Genomic DNA, 22,265 nt, shown 5'->3' on the forward strand with positions numbered 1-22,265 from the left:
AACTTCAGCAACTTCTCTCTGTGCAGCACGGGGAGGGGATGTGGTGACTCATCAGCCTCATGGTGCCCCTTGCCAACCGGCTGTTTGTTTGAGTGATTGTATTGTTGAAGTCCTGTTGCCACATTTGTAACTATACATTTTTTTTATGACAACCAGAAGTTCAGTTTTATAAACAGATGCTGTTGTGGGCCTCTGTTACTCAGCTGGATCAGCGTCAGTCGTTTTTCCAGGCTGCGGTCTCTGTACTGCACACTGAGTCAGACACAGCCCTGCAGATTTCTTTGAATCGCTGGTTTCCTCCCAGCGACTCTTGACCCCCTGCCAACAAAGCAGGGCGTAGCTCATTAATTTTTTTTCCCCCGTTCTCCCTCTCTTTAAAGGCAGACTGATTCATAGGAACTCCTTTAAAACAGAGTGGAAAGACACCACCCTCCTGCACCACCGGAGAAAACTTAAACCACCACCAGGTCACTCCCCTTCACTACAGCTCTGCACTCCAGAACATCAGCACTGCAGCCCAGCACGCTCCTGCTCCCACAGGTGCCAGGACCGGCTCCAGCTCACACGGTAAGAGCTGCTCTCAAAAATCCTCAGCAACTTTTCTCCCTCACTGGCGCTGCTCCCCTCACCCAGCAGCTCCAGCCTTCTTTTCTCCTCTGCTCCGCCACTTCTCTTCAACTTGACACACAAGCTGGCTACGGGACGCACCTTAATCTTTCAGCTTTTGCTTCGAAACCCAGCTGCATTACGGGGCAAAGCAACACTGCAAGGCACCCCACTTGCACCCGTAGAGCGCTGGCAGCAGCAATGTTGTTATTGCCTCCAGGGCATGTGCAGCCAGGGCGCAGGCACGGGGTGCCCAAGCTGGGCCAGCCCCGGCATTTTGGAGCATCATTGTTCACAAACATGGGAAAATGCCTGCTTGAAATTAGGGCTGCTGGTTCAGTGTTTCTGGCTCTTGCATGCATTTTTCTGTGTGTCTCTCTCCCTTCCATCAGTCATTTGCCAAGCTTTAATTTAAAACAACAATGATCATTCCAAGTGAAGCCTGAGAGGCCCCAAAGGTGCAGGCTTTGGGGTACAACTGGGAGGACCTCTCTTTTTCTGTTGGGGTCCCAGTTTCTGAGGCTGAAGCCAAGCCCAGTTCTTAAGCAAAGCCACGCAATAGGTAGAAATGCATGCTATGCCTTCCTTAGCAGCACAGATCATGGAGTAGGGAGCACTGAGAGGCAAAGTGAGGGAGCGGTGGAATTGCTAAGAGCACCATGGGCTGCATGGTGGGGTGGGGTGGGAGGGAGGCTCTGATGGGAAGTGTAGGATTGCAGAGACTGGCACTTTTCCCTGTTCACCTGCCTTTTTCCATGCAACCTCCCCCTCCCTCCCCTTCTTCACCAGTTCTTTCACTTCATCTGTCTGCTATGGCTTGTATCCTGCGGTCAAATCCCTGAACTATTTTTGAGGTCTGAGAAAGGGAGTGCAGCAAAGACAGTTTGTTGGCGCTAGACTTTGGTTCCTGTTGCAGGAACCCAGCACGCCCCTGCACAGTTTCATGGGTCTGAAAGAGACTGAAACAGTATTCAGCCTAGTCCTGTCAGGAATGGCTGGGGCTCAGGGTGGTGCTGTGGACAGTTACTATACAAGTGGCCAAGACGCTAAGCTGACCTTAACCTTGTGGCAGAAGGATAGATTTTGTGAATTTTGAGGTCCCTTCTGGCCTTACTGCTTGTGGCTCCATCATACAGGGGTGCCTCCGGCTTGAGAAATAGATGTGTTTGAGTGGTAGGGAAGCTGACTGAGGCAGTGAATGTTTCCAGGGCAGTCAGCAATCAGTCTGGGCAGAAAGCGTTTTTGGAAGTTGTCATTTATCATGATTAACAACGCAATCAGTTTGAAAAAAAAACAAACCCCAAGCTGTGGCCACAGAGCAGCTTTCACTCAAAAGCTTTGAATTCCTCAAGGCACCTCTGAGAGCACCTTTGCCCAGGAACTGCCCACTTGACACTTCTGGATGGAGTGGGATTCTTTTCTGAGCAAACACACAAGAGAGAGCTGGGCATGAAAAATGTGAAAACTTGGAGCCCGTTAGCTATGTTCCTATGATAACAGGGGTTTAAGTCAGCTGAATGCCTCCACCCAGCCCACCTCACACGGCTGCCAAACCTGGGGACTGTGTGCACTGAGACGGTGTGGCCTTAAAGGCAGCTTACTTCTGTTTACTCCCCTGAGGATCAGCATAGGAAAAGGATCAAAACAGGTATCTTACCATCATTAACACTGCAGTGCCTGGAAGCACACCCTGAAATGCAGCTCCACCATGCAAAGCACTGCACACCCACCTAAGGAGTTGGTCCCAGAAGGCTCCTGTGGAAGTCCCCCACCCCCAGCCCCAGCTACGACTAACCATTCAAACATGTAGCACACAGTCGGAGCCATTCATCCAGGCTGCTCTCGTGTAAAAGCTGGGCATCTCCACTGGGCACTGTGGAGTTAGATATCTGAGAGAGATGGAGTCGAGCCACACCCAAGGACACATTAATGGAGGAGGGACTTGGGATCTTGAGAAGAAACACCCGATTTTAGAGTAGGTGCCTCAGAGCTGCAGGGTTGCTAGTGCTCCCCAGTACGCTGCTGAGGACAGAGAGCCCTGGGCTTGGAAAACCAGCCCTGCTGGCCTAGCTGGTGGTCTTTGAATTTTGCAGCATGCAAGCAATGCAAGTGCATACAGGAATTACTGTTTGGTGGCCTGGGGTGAGGAGAGATTGTATTTTGAAACAGTTCTGGGAGATCTGCTGATAATAGCTGGTGGGTTTTTTTTTTGTAAAAGACCCACCTCGGGGCCTTGTTTATAATGAAATGGGGGAGATTTGCTGCGAGCACAAAGCTTTCTCTCTATTCATCACCCTCCCAGCTGCAAGGCTGGCACATGGCACTCAGCCTGCGCCTGCTTGAATCTCCTCAGAGCAAAAGTGGGAGGGGTGATGGGGTACAGCCTGCTTCCTTAGCCCTGCCCACTGCCACAGGGCTTCACAGGCCCCATCAACACCACATGGCAGCTCCTACACCCCTTCCACAGCACGTTTCCACTTGCTTACCCCCAAAGTTCTCTTTGGCTGCTGGATGGATGCTCTCCACTGAGTGCTACACCCGGTGGCAAAGGGGTGGTACCTGATGCCAGGATGAGATTTGCTCTCGTATACTCAAGTGCCCCACAAAGCAAGAAATAGCACTACTAGGCCACTTTGATCTCCTGTGCCTGTACCCTTCAATAGGGAGGTGACAGCACTGTCATCCAGCACAGCACAGGGCAAGCTGTAGGGTGTGGCACTCCTAAATTTCTCCCTTCCTCCTGTTCTCCTGCAAAACAAGTAATGAAAAAGGACTAAAAGATGAGATTTCTTTACCCTTCCTTCATGGTAGGAAGAAGTAAGCTCTTTTACACCTCCAAAAGGGAGGGCAAGGAAGGGGGTTTCCTATCTCCCCATCTGAAGATGGATGCTTAATAATTCATGGGTCTTTTCTGCTGAGGCAAAACAGCCTGCACAGAAAAGGAGGCTCTTCTCCATGGCCCTTTTCTTTTGACAGCCCCTGCCAGGGCTGATAACTAACTGGTAGCCACAGTGCTATAATACTGTCCCTGAATAAATATGCCGAAGCATGAGCTCAAATGTGATTATACAGATCCTCTGTCAGAGCCAGTCCACAGTACGACATAGGGTCCAGCAGCATTTCCCCATATCAACTGCCCAGTGAGAAATTTAGAGTGCTTCCTTTCTTAAACTGCTTTCTGCTGTTACACTGCAGGAAGGGCAGCAAAGCAGCACATCTGGGGGCTGCAGTCTGGAACATGATTTCTTCAAGCCCTGCTGGGAGAGCTTTGGAAAGTACCTCCTGAGTTAGAACAGCTGGACAATGAACAGAGGAAACCCTGGCCAAATTTGCAGCTCCACACACGCTCCTCCTCCTCCTGAACTGTTTGCAGCAAGACAGAGGGTACATGGAAGCTGCTCTCTGAGTGAGACCAAATGTAGCCCATGCCTTGTCATCATAGGGAGGAATGGGTTAGGACAACTCAGCTCCAGACCCATGTTCCCCAAAAGAGGGACTGGTTCACCAAGCTCACAATTAAGATCTACTCCCTTTCCCCTATGAAAACCAGTCTGTACTGCAGCCATGGGGAGACACCCATGAAGAGACCCCAAGGACAGGTCCTGGGCTAGGTCATCCCCAGCCATGCAGAGAAATGCAATAAACTATGAGCACTGCAGTGGCTGACAGCAGGTGAGCAGTGACTCATGCCAAAGGCTTAGTTCTTGCAATGTGGGGCCACCTAGCAGTATGTTTGGATTAGAGGAAATCTGGGGCAAGGGCCTTTGCTATCCTTTTGCCCTCACAGGGCAGAGTCTACTCAAGGAGGGGCGTTGTAAAAGCAGCTGCCATGACTGGGTCCAGCATCCACATTCTCATTCCTGAGAGGCATCTCCCCTGCGGGCCCCAGCAAACCTCTGGAAAGGACAGTGAGAGCCATGGGAGCAAGAGGGGAGAGCTGCAAAATGCTCAGAGCTGGCAGCAGGCTGGTCAGGGGGTTGCTAAAGACCAGCTCCAGGAATGCTGAAGGAAAGCTGGACTCTGAGACTGGCACAGCTGAGCCAACTGCCTGCTAGCTGGCCTCCAGAGGCTGCAGCCAGGCAAGCATGGTGTTCCCCAGCAAGGGGAGTTCCTGACGCCTCATGGAAAGCCATTTCCACATGTAACATGAGCTAGAATGACTCTTATACTGTAAGCCCATACTAATCACAGGTGTGAGAAACCCTCATGAAGCCAGATGAGGCATTTCACCTCATGACCACCTCTACCCTACCCTGCACAGAGCGCTGACCAACTCCAGCCTGCACAGCATCCTCTTGCTTCTGCTTTATACCCACACTCCTGCTTTCCCCAGCCCATCAGCTGTGCACTGTGGTTTGAAAGAAATAGCTATCACACAATTTTGCAATTTAATCCCGCACAGTCTTTTCCAAGCTGGCTTGCAGGAACAAGGACACCCTGGAGGCAGACTGACCCAAAAGCTCAGAGTCTTCAGATGCCTAAGTCACATTGACCTCAGTGTCTCATAGGCTGTACTGGCATGTTTAGAGGTTTTGCAGTCTTGAGAGAGAGGGATGGTATCTGATAAGGAGCCACTTCTTTTTCAGAGTTACCCTCCCTTGAAAAAAAAAGGGAAGATCTTTATGAAACTGTCAATGTAAATCAGAGAATTGCAGTTTTAATTTAAAAATGCAGCCAAAAGCACAGCTGATGTGGGCTCCACAGACCTTCCACCTCTACCTAAAGGCTGTTGCAAGGAGAAAAAAAGCAGGAAGTCCCACCAGGAATGATCTGTGCACTTTTGCTTACACCACACTGTAACCTCCTGTCAGAGCTGTCAGATGGTTTCTCCCACGTAGGCACCGTCAGTGTCAAAGTTGCACAAATAGATATGCGCACCCATAGGAAGTCATGTATGAGCACGCACGCAGACAGACGCACTCACACACATGGTTCAGCTCTGCTCACAGGGAAACCACAGATGCACGCTCCCATTCATAGAGGGAGACACGCAGAGCTGCAGATGCACACCTCTACACACACCATGTCATCACCCAGACTGTCAGTCCTCCCACAAATGCTTCTGGGATATCTCGGCATCTTGTCTGAACCCCTGCAAGTCCCAGCAACTCCCATGTCTAATTAACCCACCCAGGGACCATCCACCATGCTAGGGGGTAAGGGTCCTCCCCATTACACCTCCAAAGGTGCAGAGGAACACTTCTGTGCTTCCATTAGCTCTGAGGTCCCCTTCCCTACCCCTCCCTCTTACTCACTGCCCATCAGTCCCAGCCCTTCCTTGGCATGTCTAGTGTGAGGAGTGATAGTGTTTTCCTCCAGCAGCAGCTGCTGGCTGCCTGCCAGGCCCCAGGCAGCTGTCTCTTCCCCTTCCTACTACCAAGTGAGCTTTGGAGTTTATGTTGATGTTGAGCACTCACATGGCTGAGTGCTCGAGGGTAGTTTCTTCTGGAGAAAATGCCAGTTTCGCACTGTCTGCTCTAGGAGCTCTGATATTTCCCCACTCTCATATGAATCACAAGCATGCGAGCTGGAAAACCCTTGTGTGTCATCTTTTGTGACTCCCCCTTGCCTGTCCCAGTGAGTGGAGGTTCGTTACCAAGGGTGGATTCTTGAGGATTTTGTTGGTCCCACAAGAAATGACTCACATGCCAGGGCTTTACCACTCCCCTGGGAAGGCAATTGTCCCTGATCCCTTGGAGACTATAGCACCAGGAAACATATCCCAAGAACCAGACAAAATCTTTCATTTACTTAAGCTTACTTAGAGTTGTAGCCCCTCAGGCTGCTCTACACTTTCCTTTTGGTTGGCATTCATATGCTACTTTTACAGCCTCCCTGTGCCCCATGTAGTCACCACAGATGCCACCCATGCATGCACAAAATCTGCTCACTGCCATAAACCAGAGGTTCCAAAGTTCTCCATGTGCACCTCCCGCCTAACCCTTTTCCCACACATGTGAAATCTCTTTCCAGAGGCACCAGCCTACTCATTCACATGTCTATAAAAAGTGCCTGACTTGTAAATTGAGTCAGGCTGGTCTGTCTAAACCAGGTTGTCAACAGCAGTACTGACATACAGTGGTTTATAAAAGCCCGGAGTCAGCAAGGACTCTGGATTCAGCTGCATCTGAAGCAAGAAACAGAGCAAAGGGTGAGAGCAAAACGATCCTTCCTATGGTTGTTTAAAGTTGCCATGAGCTTTCTAGTAACAATGTGATGGGTCCAAAGTTACTATGCCACCAGAATGTGAGAGAGTTCTTCACATGTTTGCATTCTGCCAAATGACCCTGGGCACAATGAGGACTCATGCTTATATCACACACAATGACAAGGTGTGCAGTTGTAGCAGAGCTAAGATGAAGTCAGGGCCTCGGCTCAGTCAAAAGGCAGAACTACAAATTCCGCAGGTGGTTTATCCCATCCTGAGGTTTCCCTTACTGGTAGCACCATGGCAGCATTGCTATCTGTAGGTTGGCTTTGCACCAGTGACAGAGGTGGCAACTTGTGGCTGTCTCAAACAATATCAAATAGTTTTTATTTTCTGTCCCATCCTCTCCAATTTTCCCCTTCATTTAAAAGTGGCCTTGGCCCTGATTCGAACCACCAGTATTCCTGGTGTGACTCTGTGCCACCTCATATAGTGGCCAGGTTCACATGCTTTCTCTAATTATTGGATCTCCTACTGCCACCGTCAGAGAGAGCATACTGGGTGAGACAGACTGCTGATTCCTTATATTCTGTGGTGGCAGGTGGGGAAGACAGAATTTCTTTCATTTCAGTTGCTTTCAATCTATGGAGACTTTTGTTGACATTCTGGCCAAAAGCATTTGCTTCTTCCCTAAAATGCCACATTTCCCTGTTGAGAAACTGAATGTATCAAACCCAAGGGACTTCAGCTGAAACCCTAAGTTTTAGAGGAGTCAGAGGTCATCACGGTGCTCACAGGCAGTGTGACTTACATGTCCTCTGCTCCCCAGACACTATAGGCAGCTATAGGCTGTTGGCAGAGTTCTCTCAGCCAGCATCTCTCACAGTATGCCTCACCCACTCACCCTGGGAGAGGCAGTCCCAAGCAGGAACCTCAGTTCAGAGAGGAGAATGGGAATGGAAGTCAAATGAGCTACATCTCTTAGGAACACTCCAGATCTGAAATATTTTAGTTGAGAGTGCTCAGATTTTTCACTCCAAACAACCTGATCATTCCTGCAGAAACATCCTGTACATTCCCCTCTACTCCTTTCACTGCAGTGCACTTTCTGCCAGAAGCAAAGGACCACTACCTAATCTGGCTTATCCCCTTGAGCAACCCACTCCCTATATTTGAGGAACTATACTGTTGGCCTTTGTCATATCTCCAAGTGGCACTTTGCATTCCATCCTGACGCTTTGCTAAGCAGCAAAACAAGGGCAAGGACTCACTTCTCCGGATTGCCCTCTAGATAGAAGGATCCAAGTAGACATTGGGGAGATATGGGTGGCTACGCTTTGCCTGCACGTGAAGACTTTGTCTTCGTTTCTAATGGATAGTGCTTGCCTACTTGTACTTGAACTAGGGTGCAGCAGAGCTATGTGTTGTTCCCCAGTATGTGTACTCCTGCATGGTCAGAGAAATAGTCTCTACACAGATAAGAGTCTGTCATGCCTATCTGTAAGCTGTTTTGTGCTGGAGGCTTCTATGGTGATATTATTCATGGTTACTGTTGGTGTGGTTTGTTACTTCTCCTCATCCATCATCCCAGGAAAAGGAAACTGAGTCCACTGTCATCAGTGCAAAATCTTCTCTTCCCTCACACAGACTGTTCAGCAAGTGCATGACCTTCACTCCTTCCCCAGCAGCCTGTCCTACCTCAGAATTTGTTCTACTTTCATGTCTCAGCTCTGTTTTTCTTGGCTTAGCTGGGGTCTCTCCCCTGGAAGACATGCCAGGAGGCTCAGTGCAGGACTCACAACCTGGTTGCTTGACTGGTTCTTTGAGAAGCAGCCCTAAAACTGACAGTGTGTCCTGAACACTTGCAGAATTAAATAGTTGTGGTTTTGAGAGCTTTGGGGTGAGTCAGTGGAAAAAACTGGCAGATCTAGGAAGGCTAAGACTGACTCATAGCCCAAGTAGAGCCTAAGGAGCTCCAAATCCAGCTGCAGTTTAGGTAGGGGAATGGAAGAAAAGGCATTTGCATGCAACTGTGTCCTATTGCTCCAGCAATGTGACCCCACCCTGTAGCGGAGAAAGATGTCTCACACTTAACAAATGGAAAGAGTATCCTGTCAGTCACCAATACTCTGCCAGCTTCTCTAATGGGAGGAAAACTCCATGCTGTACTGTCAGAGACAGAGATGACTGTTTCAATGCCGTTCGTTCACCCACTGCTCCTTTGGAATTGTTCTCCAGTGTTTTATTTAAAAGGCAGGCAGAGATGAAGGAAGGGGAAAGTGAATGAATAGAGAGGGAGGCTTGCGCTTTAACTCAAAAAGAATCAAAACCAAGCTATGAGCACATATCCCTGGGGGAGTTTGCATTTGATAGCATGTGTATTCAGGGAGAGGTGCTGACGTCCTCGGGAAGTAAATGCACTGAAAGGACCAGAGCTAACAGTGCTATCAAGCAGTGGGAGAACAGGGCAGAAAAAGCAAAAGGAATAAAGGATTTGGTTTTTTCCTTAACGTATTGGTCAAAGTTCTGGATGTGGGATATTTTTTTACATTGAAAAGTAACATTTGTCTCTCATTTTAATTTCTGAACGCAAACAGAAGATGCATTTAAAAGGACTGTTCTAGTCCTTTAGGGTGCAGGTTTTTAGTAGGTTTTTAGTCTTTCAAGTACAGAGCTTTTTTGAAAGTCCTCAAAATAACCAGTGAAAAACCTGCTGAATTAATTTTGAAAAAGGCCGTGGAAAAATAGGTCCATCTAAGAAAGAAGAAAGTTTAGGCACTGTTCAGTAACAGCAAATTTCAGAGCAGGCAAATTTGCCACAGTTTGGTGTATGCATACTAATACAATATGCTGGCAAAAGCGCTTGTTACAGTTTATGTAAGAACCAAGGTAATCCGAAAAAAGGATGACAAATAGTCAAAGGGATGAGAAGATTTGACTCAGAAGCTCTATTCAAGGCACCTGCTGCAGATATATAACCTAGTCATAGCAACAGCAATAGTTTCTCAGCTCAAGGTACAGTGGTGATATCCATATCAGTTGCCATCCAGAATCTTGAAACCCTTGTTCCTTTTGCAGTCAATGGAAAGAAAGGGTTTAACACTCAGGTCAGGTGGGTTCACGTGGTAGCCTGCATATAGTATGTAGAACTTGGGTTTTAGCAACACTGAACTCATAAATGACTGTCACTGGAGCCAGAGAGGAACGCCTAAAAAGACTGTACTTTCTCCAAGACCACCACTAAGGGAGATACTGTAACAAGGGAGGGCACAGTGACCAGTCCATGCAGGCAAATCGAGCCCTAGAGCATGAGGAGTTTGCTAGGAGCAGACAAGCAAGACAAAGCAGACAACCAAGCCTGGCCCATGTTCAGCAAGCCAAGGCTAAACAACTCCAGAGAGTTCTCCCAGGCGAAGGAAACCTCACAGCGGGCAAGTTCTTGCTGAGGAGATAGGACCAGTCACCAAACCTAATCTGTCCTTCTAAGGAGTGGCCTCATTTGGGTGGGAGGGGTGACTTAACAGAGCTGTTTCCTTGAGATTCTGGACTCAAGGAATTTCTCCTGGTCATCAACTAATGCTGAACTGGACAAAGAGCCACTGATGGAGAAGACTGCCAGCCCGCTGTGGTTCGGGAAACTGTATCCAAAGCAGTGCAAGGAATAGCTGCAGCACTTTACAGGAATACACTCCCACACATGGCCACAATGACAGGAAAGACAGGAGTGGAGAGGATGGAGTCATTGAGTAAAAAAAAAAACAAACCCAAAACACATTTATGGGACTTTACAAAGCCTTTTGTTACAATTTGTGTGAAAGACATCATAAAGTATAATTGTGTTGTTCCATGACAATGTTACCACACCCTGTACAAATGGTGACAGCATCAAGCTTTACCTGAGTCACTTGGACCAAAATAACTTGACAGCCAACATTAATCACATACTTGATACTGCTCTTCAGTACCACTTCAGTACCAGCACTATCAAGATGAAGAGCAACACTGCCCTGTGAAACTTTCTAGGAAGCAGTCCTTCACTGGCCACAGTGGACCCAGTAAACTCTTCTGCCTGATTTCTGTGGCTATACTGTATGATTACTAATAAATGCCTAGAGGAGGGAAAATATGCTTACTCACTTTATGTGAATTGTCTGCACTCACTCTCACAGATTAGGTTTGTTCCTTGTATTTCGCATTTTCAGAGAAGTCAGCAGCCTTAATGAACAGTGTCTTGAGAGCTATCTAAAGCACATTGCTCTCCCTTTCCAATCACACGTTCATCAATGACAGGGAATGTTACAAAAAGTGAAAGCTTACAAGGTACAGAGGCAAAAACCCCCAAAAGAATCCAAAGAGGAATTTGCGTTACAAGAGATTCTTATTCCAGTAACAGTGATCTGCATGCCTCAGGTTTTAAAAGGGAAACAGGCAGTTTTCATTGCAAACCTAAGCATCTTCCTCTGCCCCAGAACACCTCAGTAGCATTTCTGTTCTGATTATTCTCTTCTTCACGCAATGGAGTGGGCACTGAGTAGGGGTAGACCCCCAGTCTGCTCTTCATCGCTGCTCAACACCTGATGCACCCAGGAACACACAGTCCTCCACTTCACACTACCTTTCCATGTCCCAGACCAGCTGGACAAGGCTGTGCTACAAGAGGGAAAGGGAGAACAGGAGGAGAAAATCTTTCCTGACCTCTGTGAATCCTGTGGGCAAAAAGCTGTCTTCCTGGAGTATAGGCCTGCAGTATGTAATTTGTACTTTACATAACCACACACCGATTTAAGCAACCTGTGAATATACTCAGGCTATTTTTAAAATGCCCCCAAGCTAGCTACCCCTGCTCTACATCTCCTCCCAAACTGGTTCCTTTAACTCCAGTCTTTTTTTAAGGTCTTGAGCAACTGACTCCATTGCAGATTTTGACAAAGATTTTAGTGATGGTTTTTTGTGACTATATAATTCCAGAATGGTTTTGATATCAACTTGTTTTCTCACATGTAAATAAAGGTTATAGTAATGCTATTCTTTGATTCAGCCGTTCTCTTTACCTCCTCCCTCTTTCATGTTCTTCTCCAGAGCTCTTTGTATTGGTGACACCACCTAGAAGGGACGCAAGATGTTGGTGCTACTGGCTGGTATCTTTGTGGTTCACATTGCCACTGTCATCATGCTCTTTGTCTCCACCATTGCCAACGTAAGTAGAGACCACCCTGGATGAGACAAGGCTGACTGCTTCCGCAGCAGTACGTCTGGCAGGGGGACGGGTGGGTGGGCGCTCAGGTCTATAGGTGAGGGACACCCGCTCATGGTCATGAGTAAATATAAAGCAGTGGTGGGTGCTCAGGGAGCAGAAAGGCAGCCAGGATGGTACAGGAGGTAGCTTTGCCTGCCTCCCGCCGCTCCCAAATCTCAGAGCCAGCAGCACCTCAACACTCTTCATCGAAAAGCGTGCAATGAGGAGCAGGGGAGATCAGCAGATGACAGCTCTGAAGGGGTATTTATCATCCCATCTGGCGGCCAGGCTGTTGCACAACTGGGAGCTCCCCCGTGCCGGTCTGTTCCGACGGCAGCACTCCGGTGCCGGGGGCTGGGGGGGCCGCCACGAGCCCAGCTCCCGCCGCCGCTCCCGATGCAAAGCCCAAGCAAGGGGGGGGGGGGGGCTGCCCCCCACCCCCCGGCCACCCGGGAAACCCGGGGCGAGGGTGACCCCTGGCGGCTTGGCGGGGGCGGCGCGGCTGGGGTCTCCCCGCGGCCCCCCGCACCCCGCTGGGGAGGATTTCGGGGGCCCCTCGCCCCCGCCTCGGCGGCTTGCTCCCGGCACCGTGCCCTCCTGCCGCCTCGCACGGCGGGAGAGAGGGACGGGGTGATCGCAGCGATTTCCCCCCGACCATGGGAGCAGACTTCCCCGGTGTTTTCCCTGGGCCAAACGCCTCCCGGCTTTGGAAGCCTGCGTTGCCTCCCACCCCCTTCGGCTGCTGATCTGCTGCCGACGCATGCTGACTTTTTCAGCTCTCTGTCTCATGGCACTTGTAGCCCAAGAGCCCTGCTCTTGCTCTCCTTATGGTGTAGTCTGACAACTGGCCAGAAGAGCAAGGACGCCCCCCTCCCCCTTGACGCAACTTGTTTCATCCTGTTTCAGGTTTGGATGGTGGGTTCTACCAGCTTCGGAAGGGCCTCATCGGGACTCTGGCTACTGTGCAACAACACCTGCGAACAGCTGGTAGTCAGCAGTCGTGATGAGGGTAAGTTACATCTGCATTTTCACTCTGGTGATGAACTGCATGGCCTTGGTGCACAATACCAGGCTGAGCCCTGACCTTCTCAAACCTATTCCCTGTGTGTTCACAGCTTCCCTCAAAGCCGTGCAAGCTTTTATGGTCCTCTCGATCATTTTCTCTGTCATCGCACTTGTCATGTTCATTGTCCAGCTGTTCACTCTGGAGAAAGGCAAACGTTTCTACATCACTGGAGCCATCATGCTGGTTTGCTGTAAGTATACATGCCTTGCGATGGCTCTGCCTGTGTCCCACTGCCTCTGCAAGCACAAGTAGCCACATGTGTCTGCCACACATGGCCATCAGGGGAGGTTGTCAGCCAGCTAAATGTTTCCATTTTTTTTTGATAAAACAAAGCACTGAGGAATTGGAAAGTGTTGCAGGATTTTTTATTGTATATAATGAAAATAATTCCAGATTTTCATTAGAAAAGCCCAGTGGGTTTTGCAAAATAGCTTTGAAAGACAACAAAAAGAATTCAAGTATTTTGGGGGACAGGGTAATAAACAGACAGCTGCTGTTCATGGGATTCAACAGGTAGCACCAAACTGTCTGCAGATCTTATAACTGATTTCCTCCTAGCAAAGGTTTATTCCCCATGGCACCCACTAAACAAGCCCTGAGTGTCTTATGTCATCATATCTGCAAGAGAAATCCTCCATAAATAAGGCTGATGGGCAGCAGCCCCTCTCTCATATGGCACAACACATGCATTACAACCTCAGGGGACAAGAGTACTTTGGATGTCCTGCAGCAGTGCTGGTTTCTGTGCATTTTCCAACTGTCTTTCTTTTCCCCCTTCTTTCCCACAGGGATGTGCATTCTGATTGGAGTCTCCATTTACACAGCTCGGTTCACAGGCAAGGTGTTCGGGTCCACAAGTTCTCACCATGGCTACTGCTTCATATTGGCCTGGATCTGCTTTTGCTTCAGTTTCATCATCGGCATCCTCTACCTTGTTCTTAGGAAAAAATAAGGCTGATGGGAGTCCAGGGGAGAGGGTTGGCTGATGGGAACGGGGAAGAATTGCTCTGGTGACAGAACTGTTGGGCCAATAGACAGAAACAGCCACCATTATCACCACTGCCACCACCACAGAAAAATCACTAACAAAGCTAGAATCCTCAGAAACTCCTTCACCAAAGAGAGGGAGAAACAGCTCCAACTGATCTAGCACTCCTGGGGTTGTTGCACCAGAAAATCTGCAAGTGACCCAGACAGCTCTTCTCCTTTTCTGCAAAGCCATGTCATACCTTCACAAAGCTTCAAGCTCAGCAGTGATGATTGAAGGGCATCACAAAAACAAGGGCTACATCTTTTTCCCTTCCTAGAGCCCTTCTCACTTACCTTTTGGTGTGCCTTGTGGGATGGGCAGTGAGGCTTATGACCCCTTTTTTTGTCCATTGAAACAAATGTGACGGACATTTTGTTACATTTTTATACATATATATATATATATGCACATACGTGGAAGTTAAAGACATTAAATTGAGAAGCAACCCAATAGAAATCAGATTAAATTCGTATTAAAATACCTGTAGAAATAAGGCAAAAATTTTTTCTGTTCAGTTCACTATTTTACATTCCCATGGTTGAGTCAGATAAAGGTAGGAAGGGCAAATATACAGGTGTGGATGATGAGAGGTGGGGGGCTAGGGGAGAGAGAGAGAAAGTGTGGGGGTGAAGATACACAGGGGTTCCTAATTACAGAGGATGTCATTGCTCAATGATGCACATGCAGGGAGGGAATCACCTGGTGGTGTGTCTACACTAAAATCTTCTGTTCAGCTCCAGAACATGGTAACAGCACTGCAACATTGCAGATCTTTACTGCGACAAGTCCTTATCTGTAGGTAGGGTTTTTTTCCCATGTCATCACCCAGTACATGGTATTAATTGAGAGCCCCACCTTGTAACACAGCTCATCTCAAAGGCAGATTATGCTGGTTAGCAGAGGAAATATATTCCCTAATGAGACTTTAGGAGAGATGAGGCAGGGCTTGTGAGGTCTGCTCCTGCTGCACAACCTTAGGCCAGTCACTTAACCTGGTGCTTTTCCATCTGCCAAATTCTTCCATGAAATTGTACCTACCTCCCAGGGTTGCTGAGAGATTTTGAGTCTACTCTGTAATAAAAGGTCCCCAAGGGAAAGGCAGGCATAGGTACTGCTGCAACCCACAAATTTCTGTCAGTTCAAAGAATCTCAGTCACAAGTGTCATTTGTAAGGGACAAGAGGTCAAAACTTCCTGTGACTTCATCCGCAACTGAAAGGCAGAGGGTATAAAAAAACATGCAGGTGCAGATTGTGCATGGATGCTATTTTCCTCTCTCTCTCTCCCCCCCTCTTTTTCTCTCTGTTACATTCTCTTCTTATGTAGACTTTATCAATTTGGTGGATATATTCTAGTACTGTATGTTGCTGTTTCATTAACAAAGTTTATTTCATATATAGTCATTGTAAATATTTTGAAATGCATATTTTTAACTTTGAGGGTATAAAAATAAAATCCGATTCCCTTTATTATAAAGAGTTTTGCTCTGGGTTTTTTTTTTCCATTAATGTTTCAGATATTTGTTAACAGAAGCATTTGCTGTTCTCACTGAATTAAAGCTCACCCCTTTAACACGACACAGAACTATCATGTTCTCTTGCTTGTCCGTATATGAGATTTCCTGTTCTGGAGGGGAGGAGGAAGCAGAACAACTCTCAGAGCTCCTGTTTCAGGCTCTCTGCAAGCTCAAGTAGATAATGTGAGCAATAGTAACACCCAGTCCCAGAGCCAGGCTTTGCTGGAAATGGACTTTCTCACTCTGGCAGAATCTCATCTCTGTGGAAGCTAGTGTCTAAGATGCTGCAGAATTTATTATGCCTTAGACCAACCCCCAGCACAGGTGAGTCCCAAAGCAAAATCACCGAGGCGGTTGCCTGAGCCATGTGAATTGGTACAGCTGTTGCCTTCTTCAAGTTGTCTGGCCAAACGCCTCAGCAGCTCTAGAACTTGAGCAAAGAGTCCAAACCCCAGGACACAGTCAGATCTCAGCAAACTTGGGGCACAATCCTGTGAGCTGTGAGGTGAGGTAAGGTCTAGCCGGAATCAGCTGAGTAGGAAATTTTTCTTTATCAATTAATCCACCTTAGGGAGAGCTAAGACACATGCTAATTGTGGGAAGAACAGTGACATGAATCTTTAGAATCTGAAGTTTCACCAGAGAAGGACCTCATACACAGCACGGTGCGGGAAGGCTCACAGTGTGCAATGGGTGGGCACTTGTCTTGGTCTCAGGAGGTTCCAGGAGTCCTGCTCATCCTCCTTGCGCTCCTATAAGTCAAGGGTAACCAAAGACCAGTCAGGCACTGGGGACAAGGCTCCTCTGACTACATGCTAACATGGGCAGGTAAGACATGAGCCAGTGGCTGAGGTGGGAATAGACAGGGATGCTAGACAGAGATGCTAGCCACGAGCATGCCCACGGCTGGGCTGGCATCTGTGCTATTTCTAGCATGGCACATATCACATGTGACAATATGGTACCTTATAGGATGACAAAGCAATCTCAACTTTGTTGGGATGTCCAGGACAGGTCACAGGCAATGATCTCAGTTTTTGAACAATGGTCTCCAACAACCTTTGCCTCGCCATAAACTGTTGTCATTGACAGCTCAGCAAGGATTGGAAGGCTACTGGACACTCTGGGCAACTTAGTTTGCCTGAAAAAAATACTCGGGCTTTTAAAGGATCAGTGCTGTAATCTACACTTGGAAAAAATCACTGGGTCCTCTGGCATCTGGCAAACCTAGTCAATCTAGTCCCTCATTCCAAATGAGACATACTGCGCACCACACTTGGTAGCTCCCACCACCACCTTCTGAGTCCTGTTACATTAGGTGCTGGCAGGCGGGGAATCACACTGGGCACCGGCAAGACAGAACACACCGAACAGAAAAGCAGATGCCAACAAAGATGAATCAATTACAAAACAGAAGGATGCAGAAAAGGGTAGGAGCAAATGGCACTATTGGTTGTATCATATGATGGGTGTTCGCTCAAAAATCATCTTCAACACAGCCTGAAGCAACGCTGACCTAGTGCCACACAGAATGCGAGACACAAAGTCATGGTGCTCCTGCAAGAACCATTACAGGGATTTCAGGGACCAAGCCTCGCAAGGAGCAGGACCAAAATTGACTCAGTTACTTCACAGCAGAATCCTTGCAATAGGAAGAGAGGCTTTTGGAAGAGGAGAAGCAGAAAACCAAAATTATTCCCATGCCTGAGACTCCATTGCAGAGCAAAGGAAGGATTGCCCCTCCCTGGTCCTTTTCTGCAGGTCACAGTGCAAGGAGGAAGGCATTTTCCACAGACAAACAACTAATTCAGGGAATTTGACTATGGTAAATCAGCTACAGGAAGCGCTAAAAATGAGGGACAGCCAAGGGGGCAAGAGCAAGAGATACTCTTGCTCTGACCAGAGAGTCAAGCTATGCAGGCTGAGAAGAAGCAGTCCAATAACTGCTCACATTAATGGGTTTGAAATTATCTGTACATGCCCATGGGAGTGTTGCAAAAGTGGCTGCAGACAGCTCAGGGGAGAGCTCTGAATGGCAGAAGTCAAAACCAGCCAAGCAAAGTAACTGACTCCTGGGCTGATCAAGGGGTGATGACAGCACTGCAAACATAAAGGCAGCAGCACCATTACAGAATGCAGCTGCCTGCCAGCACACCCAGAGTGGGAGAACAGCTTGATTCCCTTGCAGCAAAGACGTCAGAGAAAAAACAAACCACTACCAACACCAACAAAAAACCCCAAGCGTGCAAGGAATGGGGAGAACATGGGGGGCATACAATATGATGCTAGGAGTGGTGTAAAAGATTATGGATCACTTCCAGCACTGGAGTAACTCTACACTGCTGTCATCCAGGGTGCAGTTAGCCCAAAAATCATTTAATAGAGGAAAGTAAGGCAAAATCAGCATGAAATATTATCCCACTCAAAACATATCCAGCCCAGGGGGCAGCCCAGAAATGCATGCTGCAGTTGTACTAGTTGTCTTTAGAAGGCTGTCTAATCTTGTGATTATTTACATTTGCAGCTCTGCCTGCTCAGATAATAAGAGCAGTCAGGGTACCAGTTGATTGCTGGAGGAACTGGGGAGGAATTTTAATCCCAGACCCTCTGTTCCTGCATTGCATAGTTAGCGAGGTGCATCACTGCAGACAGCTCAGCTCGCCTAACATTGTCAGAGCCATGGTATTGGATTAGATACACAGTGATCTGATGCATGATGACAAATCTCATGTTGCACAATTCACCCAAAGTATGTGGGTATCTGGTATAAATATACACCTTGTCATCTGTTACAGTGCTTAGGAAACTCGACTGCCTTTCTGCTCAACCTAGCATGGAAGGCTGTAGCTGGCAGCCTTCCTCTTTCCCACCCCCTCTTAGGCTTCTCATGTGGACCAGACTAGCCAGGGACCAGAGGGGTCAATCCACAGGGTGAGGGGCCTCCAGCCAGCATATGCCTAGAGGCAAGTACAGGAGGCATGCTCCTCAACAGAGATTTATGAGAAGTCAAGCTGCTTCATCTGATCTCTTAGGCTAGTCCCAGTGTCAGGATTTGGGCAGCAGAGCCGGATCTATCTTCAGTGAGGCAGTGCTGTGAAGCTCTGCCCTGTGAGTATGGCTACTCCCATACAGATGACCTGGAGAGCACAACACAGTCAAGAGGTGCTAAAGGAAGGGGTGTTGGGGGTGCTCCTGCCTTTCTTCTCCACCTTCCAGATAAATCTGCAGGTGGACAGAAGCCTGTTTTTTGGTGTACACAGATGGATGTGACTTTTTCCTGAGTTTTGTGGGGCATTGTAGATTTTTTTTTTTGCAGCTCCCAGAATAAAAAATTCATTTCATTGACATGCTCACTGTAGGGCTTTTTGGGCCTTGCTCTGATGATAACATGGAGCTGAGGGGGCTGAGCTGTAATTCAGTGAGCAAAAGCACTTCCTAGGTCTTTGGGAGGGTAGAGCAATATGTGGCTCTGAGAGACAGTGAAATATCAACTGAATGAAGTGCTATCTTGTTATCAGAGCCCAGAAACCATACATGCACACATTAGGGCAGCCTAGCCAAGGAAGGAAAAGGTGGTGCTGTAGGCATGGCCTGTAAGAGGGGGGGTCAGCATGCAGGGGGAAGTCAGGGGGGAAGAGGCTTCCATGTGCTCCTCACGCTGCGGCCATGGAAGGTCTCCCCCACACTGCTGGGCAATGCAGGGCTCCCTGGGAGCTGCTGACAGCCTGTGAGTCCTACTGATGTCCCTAGAAGCTGAGGCTGCTTAGCATTTTTGGGGCATGTTTAGCAGCTCCTCGGATTGCATCCAAAGCTCTCACCATTTTTGTTTATAGACTCAGGGAAGTAAAAGATAGCCTCAGCCCAGCTTGAATGCATTTTTTTAGGGGGTTCTGTTTCTAAATGGCATTCTGAAGCAGGAGATACTTCATGTGCATCACAGAGGATGATCAACCATGCAACACAGCAAGCAACTTTGTGGCAAAGGAACCAGAACCCTTGCACTATGCATCACAGCTCTAGAAAGGGTTTTCAGGCTCTGCAAGAGAGCCAGGGTGTGAGGAGGGGGAGGCAGAGGTGAAAGACAGGAGTGAAGTACTCAGGACCATCCCAGAAGCAGGGAGCATGAGCACTACTTAGGCAGGAGGATGGACTGGCAGTGATCAGATGCCATGCAAGCATGGGGCATCAGAAAGAAATGGGGGATCAGATCTATGGATGGGAGGGAGAATGAGATGGGCAGGAAGAACAAACTCTGCAGAAGACCTGAAGACCATCACAGCACTGGTGGGTTGGGGGAGGACAAGCAGTTTAGTGGGGAGGCGTATGGAGTTTGGGACACCTGAGACCCACTGCAGTCATCTACCAAAAAGCAGACCCTGATCAGGCAGTAGGCTTGCTTCCCCAGGGCAGTACCAGAGGCTCATGTACACAATCCTGCTAAAAAATGGGGCAAACCATTACAAACAATCCAGCACCGAGGACCCATGTGTGTCCTCTCAGCCCCTTGATGGCTGAAGACCCCGGTCCCCTGCATTGTCACTAGAGGTCAGTGCAAGCCCAGCAAATTCCTCTGCTGAGTATATCTTACGATCCATGGGCATCACCAGCCAGGGACAGTGCTGTTTTATAACTCCGAAATTGTAGCGTGCCCCAGCCTCACTCATCAGCCCTCAGATGAGCTCCCCACTGGCTTGTGGCATGTCATGTAGAAGAAGAAAGAGCCATGTCAGGAGCATCTTGTCCCACATAAGAGGTAACATTGTGGGAGCGTTTATCACCAATGAGAAACCTACAGGGCAAATGGAAATGGAAGAAGAAACTCTACAGGGGAATGAACAAAAGCTTTCTAACCATCAAGCCTGAACAGATGACAGCGGCTCCATTTCCTTCAGCCACTGAGAGCTGTTCTGGGCTCAAGCAGATAAATGGGTTTTCCCCTCACTCCTGCATCCCATCCCTTCTGCTGTGTGCTGTCAGAGAAACTGAGGCAGAGAAATTGCATTGAGCTGGGGCAGGCAGGCTGGAAGCAGAGGACAGAGGACATGCTGGGGTGGCCTGAAGGTGGAAAGACTACAGTCCTTTAGGACCTCCACAGTTTCTATTTCAGGGGGGACCCTTTCTGACTAACTCCCCTTCACATCCAGTGGATCTTAACAAAACAGCGCCTTTCTCAGTTTCTGAAAGAACAAGCCCTAGTTTCCTAAACACTGATTGCAACAGGCTGTTAACTGAACCTGTATTCGGGTAACCAGCTTTCAGGGGTGTGGTTTTAATACTGATTAGTTGCCAGTGAAATCTGTGGAAGCTACAGAGGCTCACCAAGTTCCATCAATTTAAGTATCTCATTTCAAACACCCAAGCCAAGAAAACTGGACACAGACACCCAGCAGAGACTTTGAAACCCCACAGCAGGGAGACAAAGAGATCAGAGAAGTCATTGCTTTTTTTGCCATGTGCCTACCAGAATAATTGCAAAGACCTTGCTGCAACAAAGGCAAAGTTTGTATTTGCAGTGCAGTATATCTAGTAGTCCCTGCTGTATAATTGCATGCCCATAGAGAGGCATGACTGCTCTCTTGCTGGGGAAAAGGGAATCATGGGGTGGAAGTGTGGCAGAGCCAAAACAACAGGGGATAAATGAAGCTGAGCATAGAAGGTGAGTTTTCCCACTCAAATTCAGAGGATTCTGCAAATTATAAAACATTTGTTTCATCCAGTCATTAAAGCTCTGGCAGAGGTGAGGGAGGTCCAGAAAGAATCCATGGCTTTGGGGGGTTCTGGGAGTTTCTGTTGTGCTTTGGACAAATGCCTCCTTCTGCCCCCTTAGCCCAACCTCTCACGTGTTGGAGAGGAAGCCCCCCTTTCCCTCCAGCCATTTGCACCCCCAGCACACAGCTCCCTCAGCTGTTACCTCTCAGGCTGCCTCCATAGGAGTGGGAAATCAGAGGGGACCTGCCAGGCTCTTTCTCTGATGCACTGCGCTTGGGACGAGGGAAAGGGAAAGGCTGTGGACATAGCAGGCAGTTCAGTGGAGATCTGGGGGGTGGGATTGATCCAGCTACCCCATAGCCTCCATCTGTGCCACCCCCAGCAGCAGAGAGCTCACAGGGCAAGGAGGGAACATTCTGCCCCCCAGACAGGAGGGGGCAACAGCTGTTTTGGCCATACTTGCTGCGTTCCAGCACAGGTGAAACTGGCGATCAGCTCACCCCTCACCACCTCCCCAGTTGGTGTCCTGGGCAGCTGCTTGCTTCACCTGCACCTGTGGCTAACGGGCAGCAATGAGTGGTGGAAGGAGACAGACCTTTCCATATTACTTTCACAATGTGACTAGCAAACAAGGAGAGTCGGGTCAGAATTCACAAATGCTTGAGCAGATATCGGTCATGAAGAATCAAGCGCAGTCACACCCAGATCCAGCGTGCTTTGCAGTGGAACCAGTGCAGCAAAGGGAGTGAGACCGGGCTGACCCATAGTGCCAATGGAGCTGCTACTGAACACTGGCCATTACAAACATTCACATTCAGATGACTATGCCTTTGACATATACTAAGCACCTATGCTGAACTTCTCCCATGCTGGGTCTCTCTGTCCCATTTTATTTTTCTACTCACAGGGAAAAAACAGATTTTTGCACTATCTGCTTCTAAGGCAAAGCTTAATG

The 22,265-nt window shown here is 48.4% G+C and overlaps 1 protein-coding gene across 1 annotated transcript; it reads left to right on the top strand.

Annotated features, from left to right (window-relative positions):
- Positions 1 to 395: 395 nt before the first annotated feature.
- EMP1 (epithelial membrane protein 1) lies at positions 396 to 15,583 on the top strand. The gene is made up of 5 exons (XM_064452846.1): positions 396 to 567; positions 11,834 to 11,951; positions 12,897 to 12,999; positions 13,106 to 13,246; positions 13,845 to 15,583. The coding sequence occupies exons 2-5, from the start codon at positions 11,874 to 11,876 to the stop codon at positions 14,006 to 14,008; spliced, it is 486 nt and encodes a 161-aa protein (XP_064308916.1). The 5' UTR covers positions 396 to 567; positions 11,834 to 11,873; the 3' UTR covers positions 14,009 to 15,583.
- Positions 15,584 to 22,265: the final 6,682 nt, after the last annotated feature.

Source organism: Phalacrocorax carbo, chromosome 1, assembly GCF_963921805.1.
Source record: "Phalacrocorax carbo chromosome 1, bPhaCar2.1, whole genome shotgun sequence".
NCBI lineage: Eukaryota > Metazoa > Chordata > Aves > Suliformes > Phalacrocoracidae > Phalacrocorax > Phalacrocorax carbo.

Excerpts from the sequence above, each read along its gene's own strand:
- EMP1 (XM_064452846.1), top strand. The coding sequence starts at position 11,874 with ATGTTGGTGCTACTGGCTGGTATCTTTGTGGTTCACATTGCCACTGTC. Across the intron at positions 13,000-13,105 it reads AGTCAGCAGTCGTGATGAGG|CTTCCCTCAAAGCCGTGCAA; the intron begins GTAAGTTACATC and ends GTGTGTTCACAG. Across the intron at positions 13,247-13,844 it reads AGCCATCATGCTGGTTTGCT|GGATGTGCATTCTGATTGGA; the intron begins GTAAGTATACAT and ends TCTTTCCCACAG.